Source organism: Miniopterus schreibersii, assembly GCF_964146895.1.
Source record: "Miniopterus schreibersii genome assembly, chromosome: 2".
Classification (NCBI taxonomy): Eukaryota; Metazoa; Chordata; class Mammalia; order Chiroptera; family Miniopteridae; genus Miniopterus; species Miniopterus schreibersii.
The window spans coordinates 127,538,901-127,552,234 of NC_138102.1; the positions used below are offsets into that span (position 1 = coordinate 127,538,901).

At 41.2% G+C, this 13,334-nt stretch overlaps 1 protein-coding gene across 1 annotated transcript in view; it reads left to right on the forward strand.

The window, feature by feature from the left end:
- PTPRB (protein tyrosine phosphatase receptor type B) overlaps positions 1-13,334 on the forward strand; it is a 100,300-nt gene that overhangs the window by 5,636 nt on the left and 81,330 nt on the right. Inside the window, exon 3 of the mRNA XM_081127889.1 lies at positions 2,342-2,598. Within this exon, the coding sequence (XP_080984015.1) occupies positions 2,342-2,598 (257 nt within the window). The remainder of the gene's footprint in view (positions 1-2,341; positions 2,599-13,334) is intronic.

Sequence of the window (13,334 nt, forward strand, 5' to 3'; positions counted from 1 at the left end):
AGGAAGAGTAAACATAGGTTGACATGCTAAGACACCAATTACATGCTAGGTGTTTGGAAGCTTGGTTTTGTCCTAACCCATCATTTAATTTTTTTTTTTTTTGGAAGTTCTGAGAGCTAAAATTGTCATACGTGGTAATCAACTCAGAGGATCACCATTGGCCAAAGCTCAAAATGACCAATATACTGATCTCCACATACAGAAATTTTATATCCCAGCAATATACAAATGACAACTAAAGGGACATTCAATCACCTAACTCAATTAAGACTAATTCATGGAGTTGGAAATCTCCCTAACATTACAGTTGGGTTTGTCAGGTACAGTTGGGTTTAACACTCCCGGGATAAATAAATCCCCTGGTCTAAGTTCAGAGTGGCTCACCTGAGCACAATAGCAGTGATAGTGGCACAGGGTTCTGAAAGATAAAAACAAACAGAAACTAAGCGGAATGTCCAAAAATCTCTAAAAGCCTAGATCTAGTAGCTGTGCAGCAGGGTTTACAAAATCACACAACACCCAGTTATATTTAATTTTCAGATAATGACAAATTTTTTTTAGTATATTTTTAGTATACAATATAACTTTTGTAGCATTATGTATTTGAGATATATTAAATATACTGAATTATCAGTTTGACACTTTAATTTAACTGGGCATCATGTGTTTTTATTTGCTAAATCCAGCAACCCTATGTACAAGTTACTTTATACAACCCTCCACATCTCAAGGAAAAAATGCTTAATAGCCATAATTAGTTTATTAACTTTTAAGAGAACTGCTATTTATATCTTGCTAAATTTAAAAAATACCTTTTCCATCTTCATTCTCTTTTTATATCTGATCCCCCTCTTTTTTATATACATTATCATATGAAATATGTTAATTTAAATCAGAATAGAAATGAATTAGGTTCAAAAAAGGAGTCAGTAAAATAGACCAGAACAGGGAAAATGCTATGATTAATAGCATCTTCAGGAGACCTCCACCTAACACATAGTAGTTGCTTAATAAAAAGTTGTTTGAATGAACCTGTAAAGGAGCAGTGAAAAAGATCATCTTTCTTCTGGGAGTCTTTAAACCAGAAACTTTTCAAAGTTATGATTATCTAATTGGGCAAGATTTTGTAGATTTTTATATCCCAGAAAACTGTGATTCACTGTGGAGCTGATGGAAGCATCTAAACATACCACTTCAGCCCATAATTTATAGACCTCTCCAACACTTCATCTTATACAACCATTCTTCGAGTTTTGCTGCACAAAGAGTGGTCCAAAGACCATCAACATCAGCACCGGCATCACCTGGAGCTTGTTAGAAAAGCTGAATCAGACCATCTCTACTGAATCAGAATTTGCATGTTAGCAAGATCTCCATGAGATCGAAGCATATTTTAAAATTATGACTAGTAAACATAATTCACAGACCAACTTTTTTAAGTATGGGCAATTCAGCCTTGAAAAGCAAAACTAAATTCATCCCACCAGCTCCTAAGTTTTAAATCAATTAGCTGTTGTCCTGGCCAGTTTGGCTTAGTGGTTAGAGCATTGGCCTGAGAACTGAAGGGTCCTGGGTTCTATTCCAGGCAAGGGCACATACCTCGGTTGCAGACTTGATGTCAGGGAGCGTGCAGGAGGCAACCAGTTGATGTGTCTCTCTCACATCAATACTTATCTCTCTCTCCCCCCTTTCACCTCCCTACTTCCACTGTCTCTGAAAAGCAATGGGGAAAATATCCTTGAGTGAGGATTAAAAATAAAAATTAATTAATTAATTAATTAATTAACTGTTCTTCCAAAGAGAAACAGCTTAGAAAGTAGAACTGTCCCATGATTTGGTACTCCCACAATTAGGATTAGAAACAGTCTGCACTATGGTTAAAGAAATGCCATTGTTTTCCAAGGAATCGTCAATCTTCATGGCAAAGTTAAGCAAGTCGTTAACAGTTATTCTCAATCTGGTATTTTGTTTAACAACTGAGAAACTGTGAAAGTCCCCCATGGAAGAAAAGTTCACATGTACATAAACTCGAAATTTTGCATGAAGCTTTTAGAGATTCATGGAACTCCTGAAACCAAGTCAGTGAGCCCTAAATGTCCATAGAGTAAATTTAATTCTGTCTTCTACACAGAGCTGGGATGTTGATAGATGGATAAAGGATGGGTGAACTGAACGGCAAATGAGCATTGTGCCACTCAGTGGATCTCTGATTTTTCATATAACTAAAGCTTATCCACACATCCTTCATTAAAGAGGTCTTCTTTTTCTAAGTAAAATTGCTTTTATGTGAAGAATCCGTAAAATGAGGGTAATTTTAGCAACTGTCCTTTCTTTACCTCAGCTGGCCTGGGAGCAGAAGTGTTGGTAAGGAGCATTAGAAACACGTCTCCTCCCCAAGTCCCCACTGCATTTAATGCAGGTCCGTACAGCCCAGAGCAGCTCCTTAGCAATTCCACAGAGGCCTTCACTAGAAGTACCACCGAGAACTCCAGCCAGAACAGCAGCCAGGGGCAGCACCCCCATCTGCCGATGACTGGAAGTACAGAGGCATCGTGGGTTCCCTGGACTTCTCGGCCTTTCGCCAGCACCACTAAAGAGGTAAGAGGACAAGGGGTAGAGAGTGGTTTGGGAAGCTCTCAGATAGCCCATGGCTTGAAAAGACTCACTTTGTGGGGAATGCTGCTACTCAAGTGCATGATCAGGAGCTCTGTGTCCTAGCTGTAAATCGTACGTGAATGCATTTTGTGTGATGAGAAAAATCTTTAAAATTGAATGAAAAATTTTACATCTTTCTAACATGAACATAATTAGGTAGCCATGGCCAAAATTCTGAACGAAAGCCAGGGTTCATAGCCTTATGCATAACCTAAAACCAGGAAATAGAAATTGAAATCAAACCCTTGTAGGTCCCTCTGCATTTATGTCACAATCCTGTATGCTCATAAGGAAGGAGAAATAGTCACAAAGCAATGGAAGGTTTGGGGATCACTATTATTGATCTGTGAACATGGTCAAGGAAGCTAAGACTCTTACTAATTCCATGTCAGCATCCACAGGAAGACAGATCGGTCAAATGGCTGAGGGGAAGCGATGACATGGGCACAGAGACTGCTGGCATAGTGTTTCTGTCACAGGTGATCATCTCTTCAGTTTTGCTTCCCACCTGGGGTTTGAGGCCATCATTTTGGGCAATAACAGTGTAATTAAAGCAAATCCAACAAGCTACGGTTTCACTTGATGGTGTCTAGTTGTTTCCTAATAAGCAACCCAACTAATTTAAAGAGAGCAAAAGCCCCACACTATGCATAGGACTTGTTCATTTTAGTTGCTTTGGGTTTTTCTTTGCTTTGTTATTGCATATGGTTTCCAGATAGTGAGCCAATACTTCATTATTGATGATAAAACAAATATTGCTGGTCCTTTGAACAATTCTTGGGATTTTATATTTATCTTCACTTTTCCTTTGCTATGAATCTCCCCTGTAACCTAGCTCTCCCCTGGCCTCTAAGTAGAAGTTAGGAAGGCCTCATGACTTTTCTGGACACTTTCCATCACTTTAAAACTCAAAATTCACTCTCAATCTATTTACAAAACTACCCACTTCTGGAAATAACCCAAACTCAATATTCAATTTAAATGTTAGCTCCACTTCTCTCATCATCTATTATCAGTTTGAACTTGAAGTAGAAAAAGGGAGCATGTCTAGATTTTCTCACTCCCTGCTTAGCTTTTTACCCACCTCTTCTAGTTTGATCCTTATGGTTTCAGATCTTTCTGGGCCTGGAACGTGGGGAAGGAAGAAGGAAATGGAAGGAGGAGAGCTGGTACTTAAGAGTGTCATCATGAACTGGCACTGTGCTCCCTCCACCTCCAAACCCTGAGCCCGCACTGCTTCCTTTCGAACTGGAATGCTTCTTGGTGGAGCACTTTCTCACTTTGGCTGAATGTGTTTCTGCCAAAACTGCATTCTAACATCAGTTTAGAAAAGTATTCACTTACACATGAGCTTAAATATTAATACTTATTTTGTTCTGGACTGATGTATGTATTTTTATGTGATAAATATATAACTAAGTGCATCAAATCAGAAACATACTGAAGAGAAATTACAATAGAAACGTATCTGCCTTACCACTAAAGAGCTGTCTTTTAGAAAAAAAATGTTTTCCTATTTTGTCCACACACATTGGGAGCTCCCAGAGGGGGCTGGCCAGGTTCTACTGGGATGAGTCCAGGACACCCAGCTCTGTTGCTCGGTTGCAGGCGTGCCAGCCTGAGCCCACCCAGCACTGGGTCACAGAGCTCAGGTGATCCAGCCCCAGAGCTGGGTTTGCAAGTTCAGGTCATGGCAAGTACACTGTGGGTTTTTTGGGATTTTTAGCCTTTTAAAAAAGTGAAATCCACAGCAATGGTTATGGCCTTTCAGGTGGGGCACCAGAATGACTATGCAACTAGCTCTTGTTCTGGTTTTTCTTGAGCTCAGGCAAAATCTTAACTCTGTCCTGGGAGGCTGAGTGTGTAGAAGCTTCACTCTTTCCAAAGGCAGGTTCTAAAACTTTAGCTTTCCATGACCCTCATACCTCAGTCAAGGCATCCCTGCCAGGTCATTTGATTTAGCAGAAGGATTTACTTTATAACAGTCCATTAGAAAGAGCAATAGTTAAGACACTTTGAAAAGTAAGTGAGTCACTTTTGAGGTAAAATGCCTGTCCTTTGAAGTAATTTTGTGGTTTTTTAAAATCTTGATGGGATTATTAATTAATTAATTAATTAACTAATTTTGTATTTTATTTTTTATTGGGGTGACATTGGTTAATAAAATTACATAGGTTTCAGAGGTACAACTCTATAATACCTCATCTGTATATTGTATTGTGTGTTCACCACCCCAGGTCAAGTCTCCTTCTATCACCATTTATCCTCCTTATACCCTCTTCTATTTTCCCCCACCTTTCTTTTCTTCCTTTCTTTCTTTCTTTCTTTCTTTCTTTCTTTCTTTCTTTCTTTCTTTCTTTCTTTCTTTCTTTCTTTCTTTCTTTCTTTCTTTCTTTCTTTCTTCTTTCTCTCTCTCTCTCCCCCTCCCTCCCTCCCTCCCTTTCTTTCTTTCTTTCTTTCTTTCTTTCTTTCTTTCTTTCTTTCTTTCTTTCTTTCTTTCTTTCTTTCTTTCTTTCTTTCTTCTTTCTCTCTCTCTCTCTCTCCCCCTCCCTCCCTCCCTCCCTCCCTCCCTCCCTCCCTCCCCCCTCCCTCCCTCCCTCCCTCCCTCCCTCCCTTTCTTTCTTTCTTTCTTTCTTTCTTTCTTTCTTTCTTTCTTTCTTTCTTTCTTTCTTTCTGGCAATAGAAGGGTATAAGAGAGAAATAAAATCATTCGACTTAGCTGCTTGTAATTGTGTAGAAAGAAAAATCTCTGTGTGCCAGTTGTCTTCTTTATCGGGTAGCACCTGGTGGGTGTGTGAGGATTTGGGACTGACTGGCCTAGTGTAGCTGGGCCACAAGGAAGATAGGGGCTCCACCTCTTGATGGGAAGAGCTGCAAAGTCACAAGGCAGAGGGGCATAGCCACTGGGTGGGAGCCATGTGTGAGCATCTAACCATCTTCCATTGTAGTGTTATAGGTAGTATGGGTGTTAGAAGTAGTATTTTGCAGATAGCTTCCTTAAACTTAAAGAGGTTAAGAAGTGGCCCAAACTTGGATGGTTAGAGAATAGCAGAGCAAGGTGAAGAGTACACACACACACACTCACACACTCACACACACACACACTCACACACACACATACACACACTCACACACACTCACACACACACTCTCACATACACACACACGCGCGCGCACACCTACTCACAGTCTCCTACATAAAGCTCCTGTTAACGAAGGTAAATGCCAAGGAGAACACAATTTGGAACCCAGCCACCACTCATGAATGCTACTGCAGAGTTTTCCTAAGTTGACTCTTTTTATAGCAGAATATTCCCCTACCTTTCTCCTTTGGCCTCCTTCCTCACATCTTCGCCTGCTAGTGCTAGGGATCTATCTCTGGAAAGTTGTAGACTTGGGCCAGAACTTGGCTTCAGAAATCTCTCTTCTCTCTCTCACTCTCTCACTCTCTCACCCTGGACATGAATTAACACATATCATGTGCCTGGAAAATAGTGTTTAATTCCTGTTAAGCACTGTTCTTATTATTGTTACCATTATAATAGTATAATGTGGCTGTGTGTATCTATACAAGGACAAAGTTGGTAGAACAAAAAGCTTGTCTAGCACTGGTAGGTGTGGCTCAGTGGTTAGAGCATAGGCCCTCGCACTGAAAGGTCATGGGTTCAATTCCCAGACAAGGGCATATACCTGAGTTGCAGGTTCAACCCCAGCCCCGGTCAAGCCACATGCGGGAGGCAACCAATCCATATGTCTCTCTCACATCGATGTTTCTCTCTCTCTCTCTTTCTTCCCCTCCCTCCTCTCTTCCAATCTCTAAAAGTCAATAGAAAAAATATCCTCGGGTGAGAATTAACCACACACAGAAAAAGGAACTTGTCTATAGTATGAGTCAAGAAGTACTGTATCTAGACCAATAGTTCTCAAAATCTGAACCTCCAGACCCAGAACTTGTTAAAAATGCAAACTTTAGGCCCTGCCTTAGACATACTGAATCAGAAATGCTGGGTGTAGAGCTCAGCAACTTGTGTTGTAACAGGCCCTCAAAGTCACACTGATGCACTTTTAAATTTGAGAACCACTGATCTAGATAAATTTGGTCCTGACCCACTATATCTCCCCCATGGGCTTCTAATGCTTTAGTTTCCCACCATTGAGGGTACTATTGTGTTATTGGATTATGAGAAGATGAGGAGGGTAGTGCTATAAAATCTAAATAATCAAATAGCAGAAATTAATTTATCTAATTACAACCTCCTGCAGTGTACATTCTTTAAGGAATGGGCCCAGGTAGAGTAAGTGGAGCCTATGAAGACAGGGAACTATTGCTAGACTGTAGGGTCTTCGTGTTAATTAGAAAAATGTGTTTCTAGGCACATAGTTCCACCATGAATGCATAAGACTTGGTAGTGGAACATGAGCTAGATTTCAGCACCCATGCACACAGTCAACCAGAAACCCTTGTATACCACCTAAATGAAAATGTACCATGTCCTTGTGCACAGGCCTTGCTGCAGATCAGGCCAGGTGCAGGTGTCAGAATGTGTCCTGTGTAGACCAGCCATTCCCTATGGGCAAGGTGAGGCAGGCCAGGAAGTCCAGCTGTTGGAGCACGTGAGTGATGGATGCAGGAGGAAGAGTTAAATGTGGAGAAGTGGCCTCCAAAGAAGGGGAGGATGGGCCCTGGGCTTCACTTAGCTTGAAAACCTGACCAGCCTTGCCCTGGCCAGTGTGACTCAGTGGCTAGAGCCTTGGCCTGTGCAAGGAAGAGTCTCAGATTCAATTCCCAGTCAACGGCACGTACCTGGGTTGCAGGTTCAATCCCCAGCCCCAGTTGGGGTTTGTGTAGGAGGCAGCTGATTGATGTGTCTCTCTCACATGGATGTTTCTCTCTCTCTCCTCCTCCTCCTTCCCTCCCTCCTTTCCATTCTCTCTAAAAATCAATGGAAAAAATATCCTTGGGTGAAGATTAACAAAAAAATAAAAATAAAACCTGACCAGCCTCCAGTCTGGATCCCCTCTCAGCTATGTGATCATGAAGGAGGAGTTTGATACAATGGTAAAGAGCTAGGGCTCTGGCGTCAGAGAAACCTAGTTTAAATCCTAGTGGTGTCATCTCCTACTTCCTCAGTTCAAGTCATACTTGCTTCCTCTTTTAAAATAAGGATAATTAAGGTACTCTATCTGCCTCATAAGAAGGTTGTGAGGATTAAAATCTGATTAAGCAAGGTGCTTAGTACATTGGCTCTACAGGACAAGTATTCAATAATGTCAGCTATTAATACTAACCTCTCTTTTTGTCCCATCGTTTCTACCCTGCTGACATCACAGGGTGGTTGTAAGAACCAGATGAGTAGCATTATTGTGTGAAAATGCTTTGAGAGGGATAAAATGTTGAGTGTGCATTTAAAAAGTCCCTGGCTGGCTCTAATTCTGCTTAGCATCCCTGTATCTCCTTTGAAGGCACGTCTCCTTCTTCCCCTCCCCACCCTGCCCTGGCCCTGGCCCTGGCCCTGGCCCTGGCCTGGGACAGGGGTTTCATTTCCTCAGTTTATGAATAGCCATTGTGGTGCTGGTCTGGGTTTCACAGTTCTGTGCTTCCTTCCATTTGGCCTTCAAAGGAAGGCCCATGGGAGCCTCCAAAAAAGTGACAAGGCAAATGCAGAAAATCCTCACCTTGTCCCACCCCTTCGAGTCTGGAGCAACCTCCTTTATTGTGTTATTTAAATTATACGGGAGGGTCTCCCCACTGCCACCACTGTTCTTTAGCTAGAACTGAAGGTGAGACTCTTTCCCATTAAGGAGGCAAACTCTTAGAAGAAGAAGTACAAAGATGTAGAAAAAAAAAAATCCCCTAATCATTCCTCATGAACAAGGACTCTTAGATTGTTTAATGGGAATGGAATAAAATATAAGCGATTCTGAGACTGCTGACTGGGCAAAGGGCCATGTGAGGGAGGAGGGATGTGTTCCTGAAGACCCAAACTTATAATTAGCGTCGTTCAAGCCTAATTGAGGCAAAGGACTGTAGTTTTCCTGGTTTGCCAAGTGGGTCTTCTTGCTCCAATAGCATAATATGCTTTACAATTCACTCGACCCTCTCAAGCTTTAAAATTTCAAGGATTTTTATTTTCTTTCATTTTACTTTAATTATAAGTGATTTGCACTACTTTCCCTTTTGTGCACACACAAAAAAGGCTGTGTTCACATTTTGTCACAGTGAAAATCACGTGCACATAAAAGGCAACCATGAAATAGAATGTGTGCATTGAAAGGGGCTCTTCCAGCCGCCGCTGGTTCCCTGGCACACTGGCCTCCCTGGGCAGATGAAGGTTGCTGCGCTGGGCAGAAAGAATGGTGGAGGAAAGGGAAAGTGGGATCAAAGGAGAAAGGAAGATGTGCTGATGGAGAGAGGAAGCCTGTGGTTCTCCGCCCTGGCCTGACGCATGTCAGAATCATCTGGGAAGCTTTTTAAAGACACAGATTGTAAAAATCTGCCTCAGACCTCCTGAATCAGAGTTGACTGAGGTAGGACCCCAACCCCAGACTGTAGAAATATCCCCATTGGTTCTAATGTCCAGTTAGGTCTGTGGTCCCTTGGAGAATAATTGTTAGGAAAAACATTGAACGCAAGAGAAGGCAAGCCCCTCTGGAGACAAATAGCCTGAATCTAATCACAAAGAAACGGCGGACACATGAACGTGGGGGAAGAAACTAGAAATAAGCACCTATATCATTCAAAAAGTTCACTGTCATAAAGATCATTCTAAAGGCTGAGGAAAGAATTGTTCCAGATTCAAGAGGATTAAGAAACCTGACAACTAAATGCAGTATAGATCCTGAGTTGGGTTATTAGAGAGAAAAAAACAACAAAAAAATGCTGAATGGATATTGTTGAAATGATTGACAAAATTGAAATACAGATTGTGGATTAAAGCATTATATCAATTTGAACTGCCTGAATTTGTTTAACTCTACTGAGATTACATGTTTAATTCAGGATATGTGCAGCCTACTCTGAAATGATTCAGGTAAAAATAGTATATATTGGGAAGAGAGAAATAAAGCAAATGTGGCAAAATGTTAAAAAAAACAAAACCCAACAACTAGTGGGTCGGGATAAGGGCATGTGGAAGCACTCTGCACAATTCTATACCTTTTCTGTAAGTTTTAAATTATTTCAAAGTAAGAGAAAATTTAAAAATAAAAAGAGTAGTTTGCTGAAGGGCATTAAGAGGGTGGGGTTCAAGGGATGTTACTGAATTAGGGACAGACCAGGGGCTCAGGCTAAGACCTGTCTGCCTTCTTCAAGGAGAGAGGGTGGGGTGGAGGGAGAATGAACCAGAGAGAGAAATGATGAATTTGCAAGAAAAAGCAGTAAAGGCGAAGGTCAGCACTGGCGGGGGAGCCAGCTGATAAGTATAAAGATAAGATGAAGAAACTCGGGAAGAGACTGCTCAGTCCTTTCGGTCTTTGTCATGTACCATGGCTGCATCCCGCTGCACACGCATGTTCCACTCACAGAGTAACAGCTTTGAAACCCAGTTGTTGTGAAGCATGGTGCAAAGTAACTGAAAGGGGAAATGCTATGAATTCCAGCAGCTGTCTTTGAAGTAAAAATCCTTTCCATTCTTCCCACACTTTGGGGGATCTGGCAACAGAATGTTACCATGGCTAAATCCAGATGAGGTGCCCAGCGGGGAATGATGTTCGGAGGTCCACGGGAGGCACTTGTTTTTTCATCAGAATTCTTCTGGTTTGGATCTCTAATAGATCTGGGCCAGTGAGCACCCCCTCTGAGGGTAGGTTTACTGGGGGCCTGCCCTTTATCTGTGTGTCTGTGACCACTTACGGTTGCTCCTCTTTCTGGCAAGGCCATACTCCCAGCTCAGAACAACAGAGCTCTGGAGAAGATACCAAAAGAGTGTGCTTTGCTAAGAGTTTTGACCGTGGTCACCTGAATCCAGTGACACCTGGATTATTGGAGGATTAGATCTGTGGAGTCACAATCCATCCATTTGGAGCAGGGGCTGCTTGGGCACGAGTTTCTCCTAAGGCTCAGGTGCTAGCTATCCTTGGATTCTGGGATGCTAAGGGTTCCCTGTCTGCACTGAGCAGCTGAAGGACACAATTTTGTTGCAGATTTACGAGTACTTAGTTATGCCCTTGTTTAGTGGTGGGGGTGTGAATGTTTACTCTTGTATACAAGTAGGCTTTGAGTCTCGGCAACCTGGGAATGTGGGGAGATAATAAAGAGATACGACTTCTTTTAAGAGGTTTATCATCTAGCTGATGTTTTTTAGTATGTTTTTGAAAAACATGATAAGATCCTTTGATCTTCCACTTTGATCACTGCCGGCCCCAGCATTCAGAGGACTCTGAGATGCCCTGTGTCTGCCTCATCCAGCAGAGAAGGTGGGATGAGGAGCTGTGTGAAAGAGGCAGGCAGAACGTGGGTCCAACAAGCCTCCAACTTTTGATTTTTTTTTTTTAAGGCAAAATCCAGATGTTTTTACATGTAAAATCTATTTTTTCAACATTATTTACTTATTCCAATATTTAAAAACAATGTTAAGATCACACTATAAATGCAAGGAAAGGCACCTGTGCTGGCCGAATAGTGAGTCCTGTTCGCAACCTCCAGAGAATTCATGGGAAGTAATGTTCTAGCAACAAGATAGACTGAAAAAAGAAGACAGGGTTTTTAACTCTCCAATCCTGGCTTTTTAAAGAGGACATTTTTTTGTTTGTTTCTGTTTTCCTTTTTCTCAAAGCCAGTGTTAGCCATGTTTTGTTTATCTGCTGTCTTGGGGCTTGAATATTCGTGAATATCATGAGCTGGCTCCTGAAACCGTAAAGTGTAACAGCCGGGCCCCCCCAGGCAGCCCGCCGGTGGCCTCAGTGCCTGGACTGGGTGCCTGGGGGAGCAGACTCATTCCGAGGGTGGGGCAGCGGGGACTGCAAAGTGGGAATGAGCATGCAGCAGTGACAGAGGCTGGACAGGTAGTTGGTTTACAGTCACGTCTGGTTTTAAGTCATTTGTCTGCATATGATCAAAAAGCTATGACAAAAGCTATGTGAAGCCCATTTCCTCCATATTAAAAAAAAAAAAAAAAAATGATGAGGGGGAAGAAGGTGAGAAATTGGTGTAGAAAAAAATGTCAGGAAACCTTAGAGGTGTGCCTGAGAGAGATGGTGGAGCCTGCTGTTAGAGACACATCCTGTACTCCCAACCCCTCCCTTCCAGGATTTAAAAAAAAACTTGGCAATGGCAAGAGTCAGAGCAGCCATTAAATGTCAAATGTCCTTTGTGCTGATCTACTGAAGAGATTCTCTTGGGTACGAGATTGAAAGCAATGATAACTTCTTATCACTTGGATCTTCTCAGAAAGACATTCTCCTCTGTGGACTTTGTCATTCTTCGGCATTACTAGGTGCTCAGCATTGGTGATTTACTGGTATTCATACACTATTATTATTATTACTGATAATCATAGTATCTAACATTGTTGAGCCCTTTAGCCTGGAACTGCATTATACATATAATATGCACATTCTCATCTAATCTTTGCAACTGTCCCCTAAATGCCTCTATTATTTCCATTTTTCTGGAGACCTATGACCTAGGAAAGTTATGATCTAGAAAGCTTATGACCTAGGATGCTGGAAAGAATCCTTGAAATATAAGTTTCCCAAATGGTATCTCTAAACAGAAGAGGATGGTTACAGGTGTGTTTTTAAAAAAAAACAAAAAAAAAAACTGGTTATCAAAATGATCTTACCTTAAATTTTAATACACCTCTTTTTAAATGCATGACACCTGCTGCAGGTTAAAATGCTATTCACTTTTGCTGTGATTTGCTATTGAGCCAGTTCAAATGAAAACTTAGATTTGCCATCTTGTAATGGTTTTTAGTTGACACAATCCTTAATTACTTGGTTTTCTTCTTTTAAAAAATATCTGATGAAACACACATGAAAGTTGCATAACAAAAGTACTTCCTCTTCCTCAGAGGAAAAAGCATGAGAACTGGCCTGTCATCTAACATTTATTAAGTTTGCTGCATGTTGCTCCTTCTTCCTTTAGCATCTGCAGCTTATTTTTATTGAGAAGTTACAAATATAAAAATATGTACATTATAAATATATATTATATGCATATGTTATATAACATAAATATGGATAGTATAAATTTTTATATGTGTACATATATTACAAACATATATCATATGTTATATAAAATACTATTTTTTTTTATCACCGATGTACTTATTTGACACATTCTAAAATTGTTCAAGACCTTCCAACTCACTGACATAGTGTTTTTTTTTAAAAAAAAGAATAGTTATTGATTTTTAGGAAGAGAGAGAAAGAGAGAGGGAGAGAGAAACATTGATGTGAGAGACAAACATCCATCAGCTGCCTCCTGCACCCCCTCTACCGGGGATCGAGGATCAAGACACAACCCAGGCTTGTGCCTTGACCAGGAATCAAACCCGCAACCTTTCTGTGCTTGAGACGATGCCCGACCAACTGAGCCGCAATGGCCAGGGCTGACATAGCTTCCTATAACCAGAGATCTCAGTGAAATTTAAAAGGAGAAGAAAAATAAACTCTCACTAAGTCTCTTTCATATAAAATGTCTGGTGCAAGGTTTCAGGTAGGGGGATTGGCAATCT